The sequence below is a fragment of the Fistularia commersonii genome, chromosome 7, assembly GCF_037954325.1.
Source record: "Fistularia commersonii isolate RoL2024-O1a breed Wild chromosome 7, RoL_Fcom_v1.0, whole genome shotgun sequence".
Classification (NCBI taxonomy): Eukaryota; Metazoa; Chordata; class Actinopteri; order Syngnathiformes; family Fistulariidae; genus Fistularia; species Fistularia commersonii.
The window spans coordinates 5,252,985-5,277,861 of NC_141290.1; the positions used below are offsets into that span (position 1 = coordinate 5,252,985).

General features: G+C 42.7%; 2 protein-coding genes across 4 annotated transcripts in view; both read right to left on the minus strand.

Moving 5' to 3' along the window:
• Window positions 1-7,507, minus strand: part of cttnbp2 (cortactin binding protein 2) — a 52,223-nt gene extending 44,716 nt beyond the window's left edge. For both annotated transcript variants that reach the window (XM_086149286.1, XM_086149285.1), the window contains exons 1-2: window positions 7,187-7,507; window positions 82-189 (exon numbers count right to left, since the gene is read on the minus strand). In XM_086149286.1, the coding sequence (XP_086005412.1) occupies window positions 82-189; window positions 7,187-7,267 (189 nt within the window). In that variant the 5' untranslated portion in view covers window positions 7,268-7,507. The remainder of the gene's footprint in view (window positions 1-81; window positions 190-7,186) is intronic.
• Window positions 7,508-17,170: 9,663 nt separating this feature from the next.
• Window positions 17,171-24,084, minus strand: gtse1 (G-2 and S-phase expressed 1). Of its 2 annotated transcripts, none has more exons than XM_086148770.1 (12): window positions 24,005-24,084; window positions 23,680-23,737; window positions 23,527-23,584; window positions 22,430-23,189; window positions 22,064-22,219; window positions 21,748-21,880; window positions 21,112-21,474; window positions 20,588-20,642; window positions 19,213-19,389; window positions 18,843-19,092; window positions 18,607-18,723; window positions 17,171-17,888 (listed from the first exon to the last, which is right to left on the minus strand). In XM_086148770.1, the coding sequence occupies exons 2-12, from the start codon at window positions 23,699-23,701 to the stop codon at window positions 17,805-17,807; spliced, it is 2,175 nt and encodes a 724-aa protein (XP_086004896.1). In that variant the 5' UTR covers window positions 23,702-23,737; window positions 24,005-24,084; the 3' UTR covers window positions 17,171-17,804. The 2 variants fall into 2 exon arrangements, with proteins under 2 accessions (XP_086004896.1, XP_086004897.1); XM_086148771.1 differs by having other exon boundaries at window positions 23,869-24,078.
• Between the last annotated feature and the right edge of the window lie 793 nt (window positions 24,085-24,877).

The window sequence follows — 24,877 nt, forward strand, 5'->3', positions numbered from 1 at the left end:
TCAATCATGGGGTGCGTACAACCGTGAGACACGACCTCAGCTAAGAGCTAAAAGCTAATGGCGGCGGCAAGCGGGACTCACCCTCAGCGCCTCGATGACCAGGTCCCGGGCCTCCAGCTCGCCCTCCATGATGCTCAGCAGAGTCAGCAGCTCAGGCTTGCTCAGGTTGTCCATGTTGAACTCACATTTCTGCAAAGGCAAGAAGTGAACGCACGTGTTAGGACACAAAAAGGAAGTAGATGTATGTGGTAGAGTACAATTTGGGAGTGGACGCACATGTAAAAGCACAAACCGGGAGTGGACGCCTATGTTAGAGCACAAACCGGAAGTGAACACATGTTAAAGCACAAACAGGAGGTGGACATTTGTGTTACCACACAAACAGGAAGTGGACGTGCGTGTTACAGCACAAACAGGAAGTGGACACACGTGTTACAGTACAAACAGGAAGTGGACGCGTGTGTTAAAGCACAATTGGAAGCGGACTAATGTGCTAAAATACTGTGTTGAAGTACCAACAGGATGTTGGTACTTCAACACAGTGAGTATTTTAGCGAGTGCTTGCAATGGACAGAGAAAGATAAAAAATGAAATTTGTAGTTCTTCCACTTGAATTTAAGCGACCATAATTTGACAAATCATCTTCCAAGATCGCCCAATCACAGCAGACGTTGCTGATTACTACTCAGTTAGACGTTGAGGCATGGGAACATGCTTCTCAACGGATCTGAAAGACATCACCAATGTTCACATGAACCTGAACACAGCTGGCAAACAAACAACCAACAAAAGGCATTTGTACAAGCACCCGAACACAACGTCAATAAACAGGACATTCGGTCATTTCTCGAGGGACCTTGAACACATTGCAGATGGAATCAATGTTAAGAGGCTTTTCACATGAACCTCAACACTGCTGAGTAATGCAAAATACCGTGAACATTTCACAAGCACTTAAACACACCGCTATTAAACCCGTTCTTTCTACACTTGTCAATGGAACTGAAACACAGCACGCAATGTTAGGAGGCTTTCCACATGAACCTGAACACATCACCGATGGCACACAATACTCAGACGCTTATCCGCTGCACCTGAACACCCCAGTGGTGGTGAACACAACGTTCAGATGCTTTTCACCAGCACCTGAACACGCCACTGGAAACACAACGCACAAAACACTTTTTGGCGGAACTGAAACACACCACTGAGACATTACGAGGCCATTACGAGGCGACCCGTACCAATGAACAGATGCTTTTGACCAGCGCCTGAACACACCACGACCAGAGGTTTTTTCACCCGAGCTTGACATCACTGATGAACGCAACATGCCGCTTCTTTTCGAGTGCAGTTCACACAACGTCACTGGCTACCTAGATGTTCAAGCGCTTTTCGGATAACCTTGAACACAATATTGAGGAAAAAGGCAACATTTACACGTTTTCCAGGAGCATTGTAACACAACACTGTAACAATCCCCAATGTTCAGAATTTCAACAAACACTTGAACACATGACTGATGATCAATTCCTCGCTGGTAAGGATTTTTCTGGTCATATCTTTAATTTCTCAACCCAGCGCAGGCGGCGGGGAGCAGGAGGAATCGACATCATCTCCGCGCCTGGAAAGTTTCCCAAAGAAACAAACCTAAGATCTTAATCCTGCCCTCGCTTCCTCTCCTCCCCCGACATCAGACGCGTCTCGTCGGTCAAACCGGTTTCCCTGGAAGAGGGAAATTAAAAAGGAATAAGCGAAGCGTTCTGTGCCAGTCGATTGACTCCGTCACATCGATCCACATCCTCCGCTCTCAAAGGAACACGCCGCCTCGGGCTGATCTGACATTCGGGGGACTTATCATTGTTGTAATATTTTTCTCAAGGGATTTTTTTGCAAGGTCAGTTTCATTTGCTCTGGGAGGGGCTGCCAGCCAGTGAGGCTTTTGGGGGCCAGTTGCGCTGCCCCGAGATGTCCTCTCGCTTTAGCGGTTAGCGGCGCACAAGGCGGCGGTAGGTTGTGAGATTTCCGAGCGTTTGGTCAGGGGGGAGGCTGCCCACAAACGTTGATCCATCCTCTCATCATCTTCATCGTTGCTGCAATGAAGATGACATTTTGAGGCGTTCTCATATCTGGGTCTGGGAAACAGAAATTCCTGAAAAAACTTCTTGTAAAATAAAACATGAAAAGACTTTCTAACAGCGAATTGTGAATAATAATTTTTTCAGCATTGATACTATTATTGGTGGTGATACTATTACTGTATTACTACGAATAATATTCATGATGATTATTACCGTCATTATGTTGTCGTTATTGTTGGATTTTTTATTATTAATAATTAAACCATGGAGGTTCCCTGTGCAAGAAATTACTTGACATATTATGGAAATCTGTAATCTGCGTGAATATATGCATACATTGACACTTATGTACTTATGTAAGTATAAATAGGTCAGCTAGCTTGTTACAACAAATCATGTGACTAAATCGACCAGTCGACTCGATTTGTAGTTTCAACCCTGAGAGCGACTTCCCCTTAGAAAATGCAGAGTCTCCATGACAGCCAGACGGTGTCGATCATACAGTAGCGATTTTTTTCATTTTTCTTAATCGTTTTGGGATTTCAACTCCAATTTCGGGGTTTTAACATCTATCAGCGATTCTTGCTTTGACCCTCCTCCGATCTCATTCCGATGCTCTGCAGATTCATTTGGTATCGGCGTAGGTCGAGGTCTCACACACACACACACACACACACACACACACACACACACACACACACACACACACACACACACACACACACACACACACACACACACACACGAGACGGCCATTTATAAGTGTAAATCAGTGGAAGGGGTAAGATTGACCTCTGACCCCTCTCCTGACCATGTGGGCCAGTCCTTCACACACACACACACACACACACACACACACACACACACACACACACACACACACACACACACACACACACACACACACACACACAGTGTCACTTCCAGCCAACAGTGCAGAGTCGGCCAGGGGTGAGCAAAGAGCAAAGTGCTTTATTTAAACATGGCTGGCATAGGGTGGAGGGTGGAGGTGGGGGGCAGGAGCCGGAAGTCCCCTCATTCTGTCGGCCTGCGGCGTGAAGCACGGCAGGGCGCGCCAGTCCGGAGCACCTGTTCACTTCAGCCTTGGGGTGGCCTGAGGTTGTTTCAGCAGGGGTGGAGGGGGGGTCCGGATGACACGGTACCCCCAGCTATGCCCGCTGAGTCACTGAAATTAAGACCAATTTAGAAAAAGGTGTCTGGTGAACCCCCTCCTCCTCCTCCTCCTCCTCAACACTTTTTGAAATGACTTCCTGGTAAGAACAGGGGATTTATGGGGGGAGGAGGCTTTTTTGTATCCTGCCGTTCTTTAAGGTCATTTCTGTGGGTACTGGGTGGGGAATGGGCGGTGTCATTTCTTGTTAACTTTCCGGCGAGATTACCGTCAAAATTTTCACCCCCCGGTTCTTTTCTTTTGAAGGCGCTTCTTGTCGCTCAGAGAGTCACCTCCTGTTTGGATTCCCATTAAATGTGTTTTTTTTCTCCAATCACAGATATTTCACTCTCATTGGATGGCGAACTCTGGCATTAAGTGCTTGCTTTGTACATTTTTCCCATATTTTTCGAAGACGAAGAATCTCTAATTCGATACTCGATCGCCATCGATAAACCACTAGAGGACAAAAACGAGAGCGAGGACGAAAAGATGATGTCATTGTGCGGTCGTGAATGGAAGAGTGTGTGTGTTTTGGGGGGGTTACACGTATGTTTGAACCCCCGGTGGGAAAAGTAAGAAAAGTCCCAAGTGGGTGAGAGTAAACACATGAAGTCGAAGCGGGTAACAACAATAACAAAGTCTTTGTCTAGGGGTCACTGGGGGAGGTCAGGAAGGGTGGGGGGGCACAGCATGCAGGTGGGAGGGGGCCCAGGACATTTTCAGAATTTTACACACTGGGGCCCTAAAAGCAAAGATAATAAGAGCCTGGGAGCATGATACAACCCCCCGCCCAAAAAAAAAAAAAACAGACAGAGAGAGATGAGTTAAAAATCTATCGATCTGAATTAAACCTTAAGAAAGTCCCTTTACACCTGAGAAATCAGCCAGGAAATACCTTAAAAATAAATACGTGACCATCCTCCCACACTCCACACCAGGTCAACGCAGGCCAGCTTGATTGCCCTTAAAAGATAACAAAAATTGTCCTTGGAAAAAAAAAGCAAGAAATTCTCTACAAAATCCTTCACAACTAGCAAGAAACCACCTTGAAACTACCCTGAAACTGCTGAGAAATTCCCTTAAAATACCAAAAAACTAAGACCACTAAATTTGCAAGATATTCTCTCTGGAACAAGTAAGAAATTCAACCAAAACTAGTAAGACATCCACTTACACCAAGACAGAAATTCTCTTTTAAAGAGCTAGGAATCCCCTTTATACTAATAAACATTCCCTTGAAACAACTCGTTGTTTAAAACTCCTTGAAAATAATCAAGAGATCATTCCCTTAGAAGAAGTCCACTTAGAACTAGCAAATAATTCCCTTGAGGTCACTGAAATACCAATAAATTCGCAAAAAATTGTTGAGAATTAGGAAGAAATTCTCTTTAAAAGTAGCAGGAAATTCTCATAAAATCTAGCAACGAATTTCCTGAAAGACATTGGTGAAAACTACCAAAAAAATTACCTTAAAATGTTGAGAAATTCCCATGAAATTGGCAAGAACTTCTCTATAAAAATAGCAAGAAATTCCCACAAAAATAGCTCTGCAAATGCAGTAAGAAATTCCTTTGGAATTAGTAAGAAACATACATATATACCACCAATACCCTTAAAACAAGGAGAATTTCCTAAAAAAATAACCAAAATATCCCCTAAAAATAGCAAAAAAAATCCTTAAAACTAACAAGGTATTCCATTTAAATTAGCTATATAGTCTCTTCATATCCAGCAAGAAATTCCATTGGGTCTAGCAAGAAACATACTTGAAAACCAGCAATACCTTTAAAATAACTAAGAAATGCCTTGAAAACAAGACTGAACAAGGTATTCCATTAAAATTAGCAATATATTATCTTTAAATCCAGCAAGAAATCCCCCTAAAAACTACCAAGAAATGGCCAAACATTAGCCAAACATTACCTTACAATTCACAATATATTTTCTTTAAATCCAGCGAGAATTTCTTTTGGACCTAGTAAGAAATTTACAAAACATTAGCCCAAAAAATCCCTTAAAATTCACAGTATATCGTCTTTCAATCCAGCAAGAAATTTAGTTCGGAGCGCGTAAGAAATTCAGACAAAATTACCCAAAAATTCCCTTTAATTCATAATATATTCTCTTTAAATCCAGCAAAAAAATTCCCCTAAAAACTAGCAAGAAATGCCCACAAAATCAGCCAAAAATTCCCTTTAAACTCACAATATATTCTCTTATAATCCACCATGAAATTTAATTCAGAATGAATAAGAAATTCACAAAAAATTAGCTCAAAAATCCCGTAGAATTCAGAATATATTGCCTTTCAATCCAGCAAGAAATTTAGTTCAGAACACATAGGAAATTCACACAAAATTAGCCAAAAATTCCCATTAATTCAAAATATATTCTCTTTAAATCCAGTGGGAAATTATTTTTGGAACGCATAGGAAATTTGTGCAAAATTAGCCAAAAAACTTCCTTGAAATTCATTATATAATCTCTTTAAATCCAGCAAATAACTCTCCTAAAAACTAGCGAGAAATGCCCACAAAATCAGCCAAAAAGTCAGTTTAAACTCAAAATACATTCTCTTTAAATCCACCAAGAAATTTAGATCAGAATGAATAAGAAATTCACAAAAAGTTAGCCCTAAAAATCCCTTAAATTCACAATATATTATCTTACAATTCAGCAAGAAATTTAGTTCGGAACGCTTGGAAATTCACATAAAATTGGCAAAAGATTCCCTCTAAAATCAAAATACATTCTCTTTACATCCACCAAGAAATTCAATTCAGAGCGAGTAAGAAACTCACAAAAAAAATCAGCCAAAAATTCCTCTAAAATCAAAATACATTCTCTTTACATCCACCAAGAAATTCAATTCAGAGCGAGTAAGAAACTCACAAAAAAAAATCAGCCAAAAATTCCCCTAAAACTCAAAATACATTCTTTTTAAACCCTGCAAAAAATTCCACAAAAAAACTAGCAAGAAATGCCCACAAAATCAGCCAAAAATTCCCATAAAACTCAAAATACATTCTCTTTAAATCCACCAAGAAATTTAGTTCAGAATGAATAAGAAATTCACAAAAAATTTGCCCAAAATATCCCTTAAAATTCCCAATATATTGTCTTTCAATCCAGCAAGAAATTCAGTTTGGAATGCATAGGAAATTCACACAAAATTAGCCAAAAATTCCCATTAATTCATAATATATTCTCTTTAAATCCAGCAAGAAATTGTCTTCGGAATGCATAGGAAATTCACACAAAATTAGCCAAAAATTCCCTGAAAACTCAAAATACTTTCTCTTTAAAATCCACCGAGAAATTCAGTTCAGAGCGAGTAAGAAACTCACAAAAAAAAAAAAAATTATCCAAAAATCCCCTTACAATTAACGATCTATTAAAAACACCGAAAAGCTCCTTCGACTCGACGCAAAAATCCCCTAAAAATAAGCAAGAAATGAGCTGGGTCCCGCCCCCCCCCCCCCCCACCGGTTCTCCGAGAAGTTCGTGCTTCCTCTCACCGGAGAGCGAACCGGCCGACCGGCTCTGACGTCATGCGGCCGTGAAAAACGGCGAGCCGGTGACGGACGGGACTCCGGTTCCGGTTCCGAGTCGTCGCGAGACAAAGGAATCTCCACACACACACACACACACACACACACACACACACACACACACACACACACACACACACACACGGGGCGCTAATTAAGAGTCGCGCGCGTCGAGGCACGCGCCTCTCGCTTTCTCTATAAATCACCTCAGCGCGAGCACGCGCACGGTCGTCGCGAGGAGCTCGCTGTTGCTTCGCGAGCAGATGCGCACCGTACCCCCCCCCCCCCCCTCCTCTTCCTCCCTCGCCGATTAAAACACACACACGGCGCGTAGTAACGTTCCCCCCTGTCCTCCTCCGGTTCCACCTCGTCCTTCTTACCGTGTCGAAGCTGCCCAGCACGGCGGCCGCCAGCGTCCGCACCGGGGACGGCTGCCCTCCGCGCGCTCCCTCCGACGCCATCTTCGTGCTGTAGCGGTCCGCCGGGGTGGGCGCGCGCGCGCATCCGGCTGCCCGTTAACTATTGCGCTGCTGGGCGCGTGAGGAGGCGACGGCAGCCGGCGGCGCACGCGAGGGAGACGGCGGCGGCCATTGGACGGCGAAGAGGAGGACGCGAGGAAGGAGAGGGGGATGGAGGAAGAGAGATGGCGGTTCCGGGTGAAGAGGACGGCGGGTCTCTTCGACGTGACTGCCCGGTCGACTGTGCGCGGCGACTGCGGGGAGGTGAGGGGAGCAGGCGGGCGGGATCTACGGTGGGCGGGGAGAGAGAGAGAGAGAGAGAGGGAATGGGAGTCGACCCACATGCGCTCCCACCGGCGAAGGAGGTACCGGGGAGGTTTGATGGACGGGAGCATTTGTCACCTCCCGGCCGGGATTACGCTTCCAGCGTTCAGAACCACCCGGAAATAAACACGCAAATATTTACACTCGGTTCGTATCGTTGTAATATGCCACTGGCACTCTAGCCATCCCGTTAGAATAGCATAGCCTGACATAGCCTAGCATAGCATTGTGTAGTGTAGTATAGCATTGTAGGTTATAGCATAGCATAGCATCTTGTATCCTACAGCAACTTGCAGTATTGCATTACACGGTATATAATAGCAACCAAGAAACTGTTACAATGACGAAAAGACAGGAGGCAGAACTAGAGGTTGCAGAGATGAAGATGTTGAGGTTCTCTTTGGGAGTGACCAGGATGGATAGGATCAGGAATGAGTCCATCAGAGAACAGCACATGTCAGATGTTTTGGAGAGAAGGTCAGAGAAGCCAGACCGAGATGGTTCGGTCATGTACAGAGGAGGGATAGTGAATATATTGGTAGACGGATGCTGGAATTGGAGCTGCCAGGCAAGAGGTCTCAAGGACGACCAAAGAGAAGATTTATGGATATAGTGAGAGAGGATATGAAGGTAGTTGGTGTGAGAGAGGAGGATACAGAGAATAGGGTTAGATGGAGAAAGTTGACTCTCTGTGGTGACCCCTGAAGGGAAAAGCCGAAAGAAGAAGAAGAAGAAGGTATATCATAGCAACTCATTGCATAATAATAAATTAGTTTATTTCAAAAGGGGACAATGCAATTTCATAAAACACATGAATAAACATGAGTAAAAAAGCTAGAACAAGCCAAAGAGGCTATTTTTCATCTGTAGTCCCCTGGCTATGATGTCAAAAATGGCATACCATATAATTCTGTAGTATATCACTGCGTAGCAATGTTTTACAATGTAGCATAGTGCTGTATAGTATAGCTGTCAGCGCTCAAATAGTCCCCGAATTAAACGCAATTATTTACACTCGGTTTGGATCGCGTGCACTCTAGCTGTTTGTATAGCATAGCATGACATATTGCAGCATAATATTGTATGGTATGGCATAGTGTCATGTAGCATAGCTTTGTAGAGTCTAGTGTCGTGAAGTATAGCATAGCATTGCACCTTGTTGTATCCCACAGCATCGTACAGTACTGCTTAAAATGACATTGCATTGCAGTCATTTGGCAGACGCTTTTATCCAAAGCGACTCACAAAAAGTGCAATTCAGTGACCAAAGATCCGAAGTACCAGTAGTCTGAATTCAGAAGTGATCACTCTACCAAATACTCATCTCAGAACCATATACATATGCACATTCATTTCATTGTTTTTTTTTTTTTTTATTTGTTTTGTTTTTTTTCCCGGGGAGGGTTGGGGACTAAATGTGATTTGCGGGGTAGTGGTTGGTGAAGAGGTATGTTTTCAGCTCACGGCGAAAGATGGGCAGCGACCCCGCTGTTCTGACCTTTTCCAGGAGTTCGTTCCACCACTGAGGAGCCAAGACTGAGAAGAGCCGAGACCAGTTCGATCGGCAGCCGGAGCCTCTGAGTGATGGGGTGGACGGTCACCGAGAAGTGACAGATTGGAGGGGACGGGGAGGGACATGTGGCTTGACCGTATCCTGGAGACAAGACGGGGCCGTCCCATTCACTGCTGGTAGGCAAGCACCAGGGTCTTGAACTTGATTAACACTAGCACAGTTCTAAACGGTACTATATTGTATCAGCGCAGGCAAAGCTACACTGTCCTACACAAGGCTACACAAGGCTACACAAGGCTACACCATGCTATCCTATAATTGACCTTACTTTACTAAAGAATACTAAAAATGACATGTAATGCAATACTATACAATGCGATGCAATACTATACAAAATGCTTAGCTGTGGTTTACTTCACTACGCTATTACATACCATACTTTACCAAAGTATGCGATGCTTTACAAGTTCACGCACTAGGTTATGCAGAACTATGCTATACTACACAGTATCATGCAATACAAAACAACATTATTCTTATAGTTCGATTTCCAGTTCCATAGTCCCCATCGTTAAAATGCAGTATAAACATTTGTGTGTTAATTTCTTGGTCATTTTGAGTGTTGACAATGTTATGCTATACTATACAAAACAATGCTATGCACCTGGGGTGGCCAAATTTTTTTGGCTCAGTGCCACATTGACTTTTAAAATTTGACAGACGGACCGGGTCAGCACAAGATACGATACATATAAAAAAAAAAAAAAAAAACGCATTTGTAAACGGTACATGTCAGACTCATCTGACAATTGCTTTGAAAATAAAACCAGCTTGGTTTTGAACAACCGGGTTTGAACAACTAGTTAGTTCAAACAATTTAGATTGTATTCTGACAATAGAATAGTACACAACGGTTAGCATGATTTATACAGCCCTGAAGTACTGTATAGTGAAGTATATTTTTACCTTGGTGTTTCTGTTATCGCGATAAAGTACAACACGGCGTGGTGTTCGCGTTGTACTGCACAGTATAGTTTGTACTTTAGGTATTAATGATAGTGTGGTATTGTGTTATTTTTGTGTTTGTATAATGGTTGCTAATAGGGTAGCAGTATGGTTTTAGTGCTGTTTTCACCCAGTGGCGAAAAATACTGTGAGGTGTTAGTATTGTACCAGGTTAGTATTGGTTATCATTGCAGTGCTTGTTTTTCTATGGTGTCTTTAGTGGAATATCTGTAAATCTGTGTGTTCAGCAGTCGTACCGTTCTGAATGGACTCGAGGTTCCAAAGTTCTGGAGAACATCAGACCAGGCTTGGGTTGAAGCTTGGATCTATTCATCCCACAAAGGAAGGGGGAGGCGAGGTGAGGGGGCGGGGGGGGGGGGTCTCCCAGATGTGGGTTGGAGGATTAGCGCCGGCTGGGTTCCAAGCGTGTCGTCCGGAACGAGGTTATTAGGCAGGATTTGGGTCAAACGCTGCTCCATCCCGAAGCCGGGTCACGTGATGTCCTCGCACGTGACAGGCAGCGCCACTCCAATCAGCCTGTATGTTCTTCCTTCTCTGCTTTTCACAAAAACAATAACAATAACAATGCAGATGAAGTATTTCCCACTGTCTCTGTGCTTTACTGTGGTATTTATCAAGTATTTATTCCTATACTTCCAGAATTTATTGGATTTTACCATCTACCACCTGATCAATACAAATTTTTAAAAATTATTCTAGGACAGAATCCCCTGAAATGTGGCCCTGTGATTATTATTATTATTATCATAATTATTATTATTGTTATTGTTATTGTTAGTATTATTATTATTACTATTATTTTAATTGCTATTTTTTACCTTAAAAAAATCAAACTTCTGGCCAACCTGAATTTCCCTTAAAATTACAATATTTTCTCGAAAAAAAGGCAAGAAATTTCTCTTTAAAACTAGCAAAAATTCCCTTAAAAACTAGCACCAATTTGTTAAAACCAGTAAGAAATTCCATTAACATACCAAGAGATTCCCACAAAACCCTCAAGAAAGTACTCTGTAGCAAGCAAGCAAGAAATTCACCCAAATTAGCAAGAAATTATCCTTCAAAATAACAAGAAATTCCTTTAGAACTAGCAAGAAAGTCCCTTAAAACTAACCCAAAAAAATAACAAGAATTACACTGGCAATATATTGTCTTTAAATCAAGACAGAAATTCCTTTGGAATGGCAAGAAATACCCTTAAAACCAGCAAGAAATTACTTTTAAAACTTGCAAGAAATTCCCCTAAAATTAGCCGAAAATTCAAAAATATAAGGATAAATGTGAAAAACCTGGATTTAGCCAATACCACCCACACAATACAATTTTTTAAATATAATTCTAGGACAGAATCACCTGATATGTTGGCCCTATTATTATTATTATTTTGCCTTTTGGCTTAATGATTAAGAAGTGCACTAAGAACCTGAAAAAAATCCTATAAATAAATGTGAAAGTCGTTTGAAAATTAATGAAACAAAAAAAATCATCATCAATAAATGCTATAAAAATAGTGGAAAAAAGTAGGAAATTACTGTCAAATAAGCAAATTAAAACATATGAAAATAACAAGTAAAATAAAAAAAATCATGAAAAAAACAAGAAATTACAAACATCTCTGAATTACAAGCTACATATTTCCTGCCCAAAAAATTTCAGGATTTTTCCCAAACTCTCAGACTCTCAGAAATCAGACTGAACACAGTCAGGAGAGTAAAGCATAAATCTGCAGCACCAAAGGACTGAGCTGAAGACGAGCGGCGGACCTTCCTCGCTTCCTCGCTTCCCCCTCCTGTTGACGGCGGGGGGTCAGGGTGGACTGAGGGGGTGCAGCAGGTGGACGGAGATGGCGGCGGCGGCGGCTGGGGAGTCTTGATCCGGTCCTCGCCTCCTCTCTGAATCAAGGTTTTGTTTGTCCTGCTGATCTGGAGTCACGGCCCGTCACCTCCTCTTCTTCCTCGTCCTCAAAGGCCTCGTTCAGGGCATAGGAGACAAGCAGGTGCTTCCAACAAACGCTGCAAGAAAGCCCATAATAACAATAATAATAAAAATATCAATAATAACCTAAAATGAAATAATCATAATATGTATTTAACATAAATGTTCTATATAATTTAAATAAACTAAATCTGTTAGATTTGAAAAACAAAAGTTTTGACTTCCTGGCGAGTCAAAACAGTGCCTCCGTACAAAAGCAGCAAGAAAAACCAACAATAAAAATAGAAAAATATGAAAAATAATAATAATAAAATAATGTTCTGACTACCTGGAGAGCAGTAGCTGTTTGGACAAGGGGACAGGCTGGGTTGGTTGGATGATGGGGCGCAGGTGGGCGAGTGAGTGAGTGTGTGTGTGTGTGTGTGTGTGTGTCGGGGAGGCAAGATGACTAGGGTTGGGGAAATAAAATGATGACAGGAAGTGGACTCAAAATTTAAAGACGTGAGTTTTTTCTCTTTTACTGTTGGCCTGGTTTGACCTTTGACCCCGTTGTAAACTGACTCCCCACTCATAGCGTTGTTGCTATGCGAGGTTTCAGGAATTAACCTCCCCCCCGTTGTTTGCCCTCCGCTCTGCACAGCGAGCCGAGGAATCTCAACCAGCTCCTACCGAACAATCGCCTCCTTGTCTTACTTTTACTTTGAAAGAGCGGAGGGGGAAACGCCGCCTGTCCGGTCCGACCGGCATCGCCGTTTCCCGTGTCCATAGCAACAAACAAACAGAACGACAGCGATCCTGATATGTTTCCGCTGCGGTTGACATCCAATTGGGACGGAATGTGGACGGGGCGGTTGGCGGATGTCACGTGACCTCCTCTTCCTCCTCCGGGGGTGACATCATGTTCAGGCATCCGTCCTGAAGGGACTCGATTGGGTTGAACTGATTGAATCCGTTCATTCACTCATTATCCGTACTGTTTATCCTGCTGTCAGGGCCGCGGGGGAGGGGGCGGAGCCTATCTCACCAGTCATTTGGCGAGAGGCGGGGTTAACCCCGGACCGCTCCATCACCGGGACGCATATAGAAACATGAGACCATTCGCTCCCACTGTGCTTTCATTAAATTAGACAGTCAATTTGGGAAACAAACCTCTGGTGTTTTGGATGGAGTCGCCCTCCTGGTGGCCGGAGGGTGTTTCTGCAGAGCAGCGGTGCAGAGATTTGTCACTTTCTAGGACAAGGTTCCCCAAACCTTTTCATGTGAGGGCCAAATAACTTTTCCCTTCTCTGACGGGGGGCCGGGCCAGTTTGTCACAAAAAGTGTGACGATCGCACGATTCGTCTAAACGTAAACATTTATTGTTTTCCAGAAAGCCACAGATAACCAAAAATTAATCCTTTCTGGGATCTTGACAGGAAAAAAAAATCAGAAAATAAATAATAATATTTTCAATGAATTAAATAACACCATTTATCAAAAAACAATAACCAAGTAACCCTTTCCAAGTTTTTCACAGAAAATAAGACCAAGGAATATTAACTTTCTTGTAGACACAGCTGTTTGCAGCTCTCTCATATCAAATTCACTGTGAAAACCAGAAAGCAAGCAGGCTATGAAACCCAACTTATACTAACACAACACATTTTACTAACCGCACGGTTGTAGAACGGATTTTATCCCAGTAGATTTCATTATGACTATATTTTTACTATTATTTGCATTATGATTATAAAATCACAATGCATCTCTGGTATTGTTTTGGGGCCGGGCAAAATGTGGAGGCGGGCCGTATCCGGCTCCCGGGCCGTAGTTTGGGGACCACTGCTCTTGGAAGTGACTGAAGGGTTTCCATGGTGATGCAGGCGTCAGAGACATGTACCTACTGAAGGTTATCACAGCGCTGTCAATTATTCATTTATTTCAAGAGTCGTTACCTATTAAATTGTAATTAATCATTTCTTTAGACTGTACAACAGCAGTCTGGACGGCACACAACTCCGGCCCGAATTCCACAATCTCACTACCTCACCCATTCACATGTCACGCCCTAACTCTGCTGTTTCTCTTATCCTTGTTTGTCCCAGCCCGCACACATCCTGCCTATTTAGTTTTGTTCAATGCTATTTATTTTTGTCACTCTATTTATATTGTTGTTTAGTTCTGGTTGTGTATTTTTCACCCTCACTGTTCCTTGATGTTGCCCATTGTTATCCCTAATGTTGTTGTTGTCTGCTGTCTTTTTATTCGTGGAATTTTTTTTGCCATGCTATCCCCTGTCTTCTGCCTTTCTATTTATATTTATATTCATATTTATTTTCCTTTTTTTTGACATTATAACTGTTACACTGCTGTGACAAAAGGAATTTTCCCCTATCAATAGAGTTTATCTTTATCTTACACAAGACTGTATCCCATTGTTAAATATAGTGGAGGAAAAACAGAAGGATAAAAAAATAGCGGTCAAATATGAAAGTCCTTGAAAAATAAATACAAGATTTGATTTTCTTGGATGTTTTCAAAAACAACTTCCTTGTTCCTCTTCCCCAGTTCCCCTCATCCTCGCTCACTGGCGCCCTCTAGTGGCCGAACATGGAAGTAACAGGGACGCATTTCAGGTGATTTTTAAAACAAATTATTTGGTTTAGTGAGTATTATATTTGCCTCCCCCTCTTCATGCACACACACCTGATTGTACATCTTTTAACAACCTTTTTACATTTTTTTTGTTTTTCTCAAACACTGAGCCTGTCGAGCAGCTTCATCACACGTTGCACACTATGTAAGCCCATCTGCAGGAAACCGCATACTGCAAGAGACAGGTACACAATTTAGTTTATTTTTATCATTATTTTTCCTTTTTTGGGATTAATTACATTTATCCAATTTCTTAATTGGATTAAAAAAAAGTTTGAAAAGTGAGTCTGTGTGGTATTTTTTAAAGGTTTCCTTACAGTAACTGGCCATTGATCAGCATCTTATTTCTCCAAGATTTTCTGTAGTAGTAGTATTTATTTAATTTATTTTTACCACTTTGTCACTTTTATTGTTTTTTTTTTTATTTTTTATTGTTTGTTTAAACTCTGTATTTTGTGTATGTCTGCACAGGGTCCTTGAAAAGCGCCTGAAGTAAGTTGTAAGTTGTAGTTGTAGTTGTGCTAGTCACACTGGAATTAGTCGTATTATTTAAACATGTTTTGCTTTTGAGTGATCAACTGTGACTTCTGACCCCGGAGAGTAATGGGTACACTTTACCCGTGACCTCTGACCCCTGGGTTTTTGCACCCCAAATGATTTTGATAGATATTTATAGCAATGATTTAATCTTGACACTATCTATTCTAAAATAATACTTTCTGAAAGAAAATGTGTACATTTCAATATTTAACTCTCAGATATTAAATAAAATTCTAAATTAAATGAATTTGCATATTTTATTCATTTGAACTAAGTATTAATATTTAAGTATTAATTACAGTATAATTAATTATAGCGAATAAGGAGCTTTTTTTAATTATGCAGTGAGTTAGCCATCACTCTTGTGGCTGCACGGCCTGGTCCTCAGGGGTCAGAGGTCACCACCCTCCTGCGAGGGTTCCTTTGGAATAAACAAACATGAAAACACACAAACACATTTGTCAAGAGCATGTTTCTCTATAAGGGGGATCTGGAGACACTGGTCGTCCCGCAAAATAGTAAGAGAAGAAGAATTGCTTCCTTGGATGTTCTGATTCTGACGAGGAAATCATCAGCTTAGGAAGAAACTACCATTAGCAAACCATTAATTTTATTTTGACAACAAGCGAGGATAAAACAAACGAAAAATCCCTGCACTTCCTGTTTGCACGTGGCGGAAGAGGAAGTGGATGAAGATGAGGGGTACCAGCATGACCTCAGTGAGTTAGAGAAATTGGAGAAAGTAAATGTCTAGCTCAGTGAGACTCGTGATCTGGCTGTTTATTTAATTTTATCGTAATTCTTATCATTGTGCCGTAATAATAATAAATATTGAAACATTATTTTAATGTTTCCATCAAAAAAAATCACTAAAACTTTATATTTATTACAGAAAATATTTAATTGTTTTGACAATTCCTTGCCTGTTCATTCTTCTTTAATCGTAAAAATACAAATTAAAGGAAAATCAAATGCAACTCATCTTTTTAAAAATAGAAACATTTTAAAGAGAAAATCTAATAAAATGCTGAAATCACTGAACATGTCATGTAAAACTGCTGGGAAGACTAGAAATCAGCTTGAATCTCACAGAAGAATCACCAAGAAATGAGACTGTAAATAAAATGATAAGCATTTAAAACATGAAAGGTCTTCAATTCAGTGAGGAATAATGTTGTGGCTAAAATAATAAAATAAAATAAATAAATGAAAAATGAATCAGCTACCACCAAAACAATACAAGCTCCCTGAGAGAAAATAAATCTGTGTAAATTTAACAAAAGAGGAAACGCAAGTTTATATTGAACTATTAGCATTAGTGTTAGCAAACTTCTTCCAGTTAGCAAGGAATTACATTAAACTGTTTGATATAATTAACACAAATTATCTAATTCTCACCAAAACATTACCAGCTGCCAAGGACAAAATAAATTTGCTTAAATTTGACAAAAGACTTCCTGGGAAATGCAAATTTATATCATATTAAAGTATTAGCATTAGCGTTGGCAAAATACTTCCAGTTGCTTAGTTGCTTACATAGTAAATCAAAATAAAAAAAACAAATGAATACATTTTACGAGTTTTAATTATGAGTCAATGAAAATGAAAAAAACCTTTCTGCTAATGCATTTGCTGGAGTATGTTTAGAATTTCAGTCTTAAACTTGTTTTTTTTTTTTACATTTGGATGAAGTCAGAGTTAGCAGTTTGGAAGAAAATGCAAACACACTACAGATTACTTAATTTATGAGTCAAAATATCCACCTGCATCCTGAAAATCAGAACGTATTTTCTGCTAATGCATTTTAATTTGAATTATGATCATTATCTGCTTCCATAATCCGATGTCAGTCTATTTCCAACCTTCCTTGGATTCAGAACTCTAAATGTTTTAGTTAGCACTCACTCTGACTTGGTTATGGTTTAGCTCACAGCAGCGTCAGTTTTATGTTGGTCTTAATCTGGGTTTAGGATGTAGATCAATGAACAAAAGCTTTTTTTTTAACCCCACTAGACTGGCATTCTCCAACAAGCCAGCAACGACGTCACCGCATCGACCTGCTCTACTGGCGGCCTAATTTCCCACGGATCCCAGGGAATTTTACACTTTGTCCCATGGCTGCATTCCACTGATCAATAAGGTTCCTCCTAGACACGTATTTGTTTCCCTGATTTGTTTTACTCTCTTTCACCTGAAGCCAAGAGGCTTTGCTGAGCTCTGTGATTGACAGGTAGCAAAACCCCGCCTCTCAAGAGGAGAGGTTGAAACTGGACAGGGCGGCTGTCAATCATAAGCTATCCAACCATCCGCTCAAAATACAGATTAATGCTGATACGATTTCACTTGACGCCTAGCGCTGCCGCCACCACCACCACAACCACGCACGCACACATGTCCAGCTGGGAGACATTAACAACATTTATTCAGACGTAAAGAACAGCAACACCGATAAAAAGCACAGTGAATTTGCGCCTTGTAGATATTTTCATTAGAATCACAACATTCTGGATTGGTCCCGTCGAACGGAGACATTTAACTTAAAACGGGGCAGGGGATGAGGGAAGGGGGTTTCTAGGGGGAAAGGTTGATGAGCGGAGCATTTTCTCTCTTTTCCTCTGGACTCCATTTGATGAGCGGAGAGCTGAGATCGATGAGCTGCGGGAACGAAGGAGAGGAGGGAGGGTCACATTTTGCCGCAGATCATTTGGGATTGATCACTTTAAATTAGCTCTAGTTTTAATCCGGTAGTCACTCGGTAAGTGAAAATCTGCAAAATAACTTCATTAAAAAATAGTTTCATTATTTATATATATTTTAAAGTTTTATGACCCTCCCCACACTTTGGTATACGTTTAAACACGTCCCAACTGCACATCGACGTGAAACGGAGGCGAGATGCTACGGCTGCTAAGCCAATCAGAACCCAGGATACGGAGCACCGTGCTCTTGTTTGCCGTCACCCCAGAAATTTGCAAATTTTACCTTAAAAATATTTGAAATGATAAATATATAAAAATACATTGATACCGCAAAATGTGGTCGAGCAAAACTAGGACTGAAAATACGAATTTTTGATCCGCAGTATAATTTTATATTATATTATATTATATATATATATATATATATATATATTTTTTTTTTTTCCCCGCTGTACCTGTTTTTTTGGGGTTTTTTTGCAATCTTGCAGGGAGGCCATGAAGTTATGAAGAATTACTTCAATGAATAAAATAAAATATTGCAATATTGACTGATCTTGGGTTGTTTTTAACAGTTTTCTTTATGTAGATCTGTGTTGTTATCAGACAAGTGGAGGAGGAACAGGGAGCCGGAGGAGGAGATTGCAGAGCAAGGATGTGGGAGGGGGTTCAGTCACCTGGCTGGCAGTGCAGGTCTTGCCAACGGTGCGGATCAGGTCGGGCGTGTTGGTCAGGTCGATCAGGAGTTTCTCCTGAGGCTGCAGCGTCGGTGCCGGGAGGTCCAGTAGGAGCATCTGAGGAGGGAACGCATCAGGGCCGTGAAGAGACGTTGGACTGACTAACAACACACTTTTATTTTGAAATCTCCGTTGCACCACGTCGCTTTTCATGTGATGTTCATGTGACCTCTGACCTCCTGCATCTGGCTGTCAGCGCTCTCCTCGCCATCCACGCTTTTCTCGCCATCGGCCAGCTCGATCAGGTCAGCTGCCGGCTCCGACCCGTCCGCCGCTTCCGTCTTGGCGGCTTCCGGTTGGTCAGACGGAGGTGCTGCAGGAGGCGGGGCTGCAGCGGGCTCCTCCTCCTCCTCCTCCTCCAGGCGGAAGGGCTGGACAGCTGGGGAGTCGGCGGGCTCCTCAGTCCTCACGTCGGTGGGGGAGGGGCTGCACGGGGCGGACAAAATGGTTCTTTCAGTGAAGACACGCTTGATGTTAAGGAACATTTATTAAAAAGGGTTTCTGTCCTGTGGTCTTGATGACAGAGGAAGGCGTGGAGACGCTCACCTGCCAGCGCAAGACTTCCTGGCTGAGAGGCCGCCGTCGGGGGACAGCCTCACCCGTCTGCTCTTGGTGGTGGGCGTGGCCGAGGGGATGCCCGACGCCCGGCGCTTCACTGGGGTGGGGAGGGCCGACGGGCGGCGAGCCCTCGCCTGCAGAGCAGCAGAGGGCTTGAGGGGAAGACTGGCAGAAAAACAGACAGTGTTAAGATGAAGAAGTGCGACGGCTAAAACCTCGGTGTGTTTCTGTTGACTCAAATTAACGCCCGAAATATGCAGAAAACAGCCTTCAAAGGGGGAAAAAAAAGAAATCAGAAAGAATTGACAGATAAATTAACAATAAATGACCCAAAAGTTCCCTCAACAAAAAAAAGAAAACTCATTTTTATGTCAATCCTTACTGAAAAACAAGATGTCTCACAGTGATAACAAGATCCTCAAAAAAATAAGTAAAAAAAAAAAATCAATAAATGAAAAGATACTAGCATCAGGAGAGAGGGTTCACAGAAAACACAAAGATCTCCACTTTGGATAAACAGACAGGAAATATTTTCCCCGTAGGGCGAGGGTGTCAAATTCATTTTGGTCCGGGGTCCACAAACGGCATAATTGGATGTTGGGCCGGACCAGTAAAATCATTACCTTGAAGTAACACTTAGTCCAAATTTTTCTTTTGTTTTAGTGTAAACGAGGTTAACAGATAAATTATTGAAATCTTTCTAAGTAATGATCTGTTCCTCTAAAATACATACATGAGGAAATTAATATTTAAAATGAATATTAAAAAAAGAATTGATGAAATTACACCTTAAAAACATTGCTGAGTTAAGAGAAAATCTTGTATCTGTGGGAAAATTTGCCACTGTAATTTATTAGAAAAGTGATTGGTAGCATGTATAAGGGGAGGTATAAAGTTTACAAGGCTATTCCGGTTATTAAATCAATCTTTTTAATTTTGCCTGTTTTTTTTTTTTTTTTAATATCGTTTTTGTGTTTTTTATAGAAATGAGAAAAGATCATTGTAACAATGTCACTAGAAGTTTTTTCATCACAAAATCATTTTGTTTTCAAATTTTAAAGCTATATATACATTTCAAAATTACTTTTTCATTTTTTACCCTTGCCTGTTTTTTTTTGGGGGACCCGCTGTAGAAAATCCCCAGATGCATGTGAGAAAAAACATGCACGCCGCACTAACACAAAGATTTGATTTCATGCAAGGGGCCACAAAATATTGTTCCGAGGGCCGCAATTGGCCCCCGGGCCTGAGACCCCTGCCTTAGGGTAAGGAGGCTATTTATTATCAATGATGTAACCACATATGGGTTTGTGTGTTTCCTGCCACCTGATGACTGAAAGGCAAGGGAGTCGAGTCGACCCACCTGTCTACCGACGCCGCCCGCTTTGCCATCTTGGGCACGTCCAGAGACGGCGCGGCTGAAAGTGGGACAGAGGCAGAAGGTGAGAAACAAGCTTTTCACCAGGAAATAAAAACAAAACAAAATTAATAAAAAAAAAAAAAAAAAAGGAAAAAAGTCAGACAGATGAAGAGCAACAGCCAGGATATAACCAGTGACCTGCAGTGAGAGCCCTGAGACCTCGTGGATAAATGGTCTTGACTTCTACACCCACTGAAGAATCAAGGAATTAAATCAAATTTCAATACAACAGCACAATATCAGGTTTACCTGACATGAGTTGAGAAGGAGAGATTTCATATAAAGTACAAATCTAACTAAACTAGTTTCCAGGAATCTTGAAAGAAATGAGCAGGATTTGCAAGAGCACGCTTCGAAATACCCAAAGAACATAAAAAAATAATATAAATCCAAAGGATGCTTGCTGCAGCAAAAAACAAGGAAAAAAAAAAGCCTTTGAGACCCAGAACAGGGAATCGAATCAAAACCTGTTCCTGCTGCTGCTCCTCCTTCTCTGCTGGGGGTCGGGGGAACCAACGCCTTAGGTTTGGCCGTCGTCCCCGTCAGCGTTTGCCCTTGGACCGCGGCCGTCCTCCCCGAGACCCTCCTGGCGGGCGTGGCCTGCAGGGGCGTGGATTCGGCCCTCTTCAGCGGCGTCGACCTGGAGGCGGCGACGCGGTCCACCTCAGACGGGCGCCTGGCTGGGCCGGAGAGTTTGCGGCGTACGACGGGGGAAGGTGGGGCTTCGGCGGTGGCGATGGAGCGCCGCTGTTTGGCCTGGCTGGCGTGCTTGCCCACGCTCCCTGCGGGGCCTGCGCTCACGCTCGGTTTCAGGGAGGAGCTCACTTTACCTGACAGGCACAGGAGAGGGCTAACTGAACCCATATACATCTCAAACTATGAATTTGTAACCAGTGATGATTTCTGATTACTTCCTGATTTAACTCTGATATTTTGATGGAGAATTTAATTTGAGTTTCAGTTGGGTTTTTTTTTTTGTTATTTTGAAAGGTCGATCTGTCTCATGAGTTTTAAAACCAGTGTGAGATTGTTGACTGATTACGGAAAACATTTCTTGAACGTCATGAATGACGGTCATGTGACCTCACAGGCAGACGGCATACCTCTGGCGGGAGACAGAGACATGCTGGAGTTGAAACTGGACACAGAGGACGAGGAGGAGGAGGTGCGCCCCCCATCCGTCATACGCTTGCTCTGAGGGGGCAGAGCCTTCGCACCGGACAAGTTCCTCGCCGCCTGGAAGATAGGAAGTAGTTACCTCAGGGGGGCGGAGCCTTGATTTCCCATCAATGTTTAAGTGATGTGCTTAAGGCCTTTATAAGAAATGTCAGAGTACTGAAAAAAAAGAAAAAAAGAAAAGCATTTTCCTTTATTGAATCTGCAGGTGATTTACTTCTGAAAATAATTGTTTCCCATTACCTTGGTGGGCAGGGCCAGTGTGTGTCTGCCCACCTGGCTGGAGTTGAGTGACGAGTCGCTGACGTCGGACGCCACGCTGGCTGAGTCGGACAAAAGGTCCTCGGATGACGCCGCCCTGGCCGACAGGCGGGGGCTCTTCTTTCGAGGCGCAGTCACCTGCAGCGGGGAGTTTAAAACGTGGACGTCACGCCAACTCGTTCCTGATTGTAAAGTAACATTTGGATCTTCATGTCCATCTGCGTGAGTCACATGACACCCTCCAGGCCCCCCGATTGGTTAGTCGGATTCCACTGAGCTCTTTGCCTTAACTTGTTAGAAACAAGCTGATCAGATATTTGAGGTTGGTGGAAAAATCAGCGGACTTACTTTGCTGGGCGGCTGTAACCTGATGCTTCGTCTGGCTGAGGACGCTGTCGTCGATGTTGTTGTCACGGCAGCCAGTTTACTGGGCAGCACAGCACCGACACTCAGCATGGTCTTACCCCGGAGAGATGTCCTGGGGACTGGTTTGGCAGCGGCCGCGGGGCTGGAGGTGCTGAGTCTGGCGTTGGACAGGCGGGTGGAGGAACTTGCAGCAGTGGAGAGGCGGTTGGATGATGGGGTTGCAGTGGAGAGGCGGGTGGATGACGGGGTTGCGGTGGAGAGGCGGGTGGATGACGGGGTTGTGGTCGAGAGGCGGGTGGGTAATACGCCCCCAGTTGCGAGGCGGGTGGATGAAGAGCGGCGGGTGGATGTAGTGCTTTGTGCCATCAGGCGACGCTGGATGGCAGGTGGGAGCTCCTTCATGGGAGTGTCCTCCACCAGGAAGGTCTGGCGTTTCATTGGGCTGCACATAGCGGTGGGTCGGCTCTCGAGGGCCAAGTTCGCCCCGACGTTCCCGATGGACTGCTTGTTGCCACCGCTGGCAGTCGCCTCCTCCTTGCTGTGAGGCTGGTACAGATCGCTGCTCTGTAGTCGATCGGCCAGCTTGTGGGCCTCCTGACACACAGCCTCCAGTTGATCGGAAGTCAGCGGACTCCAGCTGGGACCGCCCTCCGTCTGAGAGACCACATTCATGGGCGCACGCTTTTCCTCCTGGCTGACAGGGTCCTCAAACACCTCGTCCTCATCACCATCACCTTTGGAACTGTAGGGAAAGGATATAAGCTCCCAGCTGTCAATGGATGACTGGCCGATCGATCATTAACCTATCAATGACACAAACGGTGTGTCGGTGTCCCGAGCCCAACACCCACACTGTTGCTGTTTTAGAGATGTTGCTATTTGGTTTAATGTAGACAAGATGTCACACATCACCTGATTTAGTTCCCCATTACAACTGACGGTGACAGCAGGTTGTTCTTAAGTTGATGAATAACCCAAATAAAACGCCTATCAAGCGTTCTAACATTGAAATCCTGACAACAGGAGCAATATATGTCTATAATTGTTTTTTTCTCATTTAATATTGGAATTAACCCCACCTGGCTGGTGACAAGGAAATATCAAAATCGAACTTCTCGTCCGACAGGAAGAAGACATCTGTTAAGAAACACAGAAGATGTTTATATACAAATCTGTTAAAATGAAAAATATGACATGGAGCTGAGGTTGAAAGCGTAACAACCGGGTCGCACCGTTCTTTGCTCGGCCGTCCATCCTGCTGTCGGTTCTCCTCTGCGTTCCAGTTCACACCTGTACCAACAGTCAACCCCGACATTAAAGTTCACATATTCAACGCTATCATTTCGAGAAAATGTGAAATTATTCCACTTAAAACAGCTAATATTTAAGCTAGCTATAGCTTTCACCGCGAGCTAGCTGACCTCTGCGGCTACATCAAACAGTTGACAGCACTCGTCCCAAACGGCAAACGTCGCAGTCTGTCACAGGAGCCAACCCCCGCCTCTTTCTCGACAAAATAAAAACAAACAATCTAATTAACAAATGAAAGCTACGAACCCCCTTTTTGTCTCTTTGAAAACTCCCAAATTGGATTTTCTGCGCAACATTCGAAATTCGCCACACCGAACAACACAAACCATTCAAATCCGCTGCGCCAGGGTGCATGTGACCAAAATTCCCTCAACGATTGGTTGAAAGGATTTTGGAGTTGCATTGTGGGAGTTGTAGTTTAGAAGATAATAAATTGTTGGCTACTTCCTCAAAATCGCTTTTGAAGTTTATAACATCGTATATTTTTTCAGTCTGCATAAACGAGTTATGACTTGAATTGTTCAATTAGTGCTAAAATAGTTCCTTATAGATAGTTTAACGGTGTAGGTGATCTCCGGTGACTACAGATACGTTTCGCCGTTTCTCCACCAGAGAGCGGTGTTGTCCATCATCAAGCACCATACACGGGTATCCTCAAATAAATTCTCACTGTTTGTCAAACTTATGAAATCTTTTTATTTGACAATATTCTGGGAGGACATTTAATTTGTTCGTAATTTCAGATTTTAAAAACGGATCCCTGATGACATAATTAAAAATGGAAGTGGTCTGGATGTCTCTTGACCTCCTTAAGCCAATGCAATCCTTTAACGTTAAGCTTCGGGGCTCAAGACTCTTTGCTGTAAATATGACCATTAAGGTTTTGATTAATTTGTTTTTTTTGTATAAAAATGTATAATATGAGCTCCATTTTGATTAAAGATGTGAATTTGTATGAATACTGAATGTAACATACATGATGTAACATTTTTTACATCATGGCAACTAGGGGTTCAGTGTCTGCCCACGTTCGGATGTCGTCGGAAAGAATCGGGAATCGAATGACCAACCCTCACCCATTGGGGGAATGTCATCCTCAAACAGCCGAGTCAGTCCATA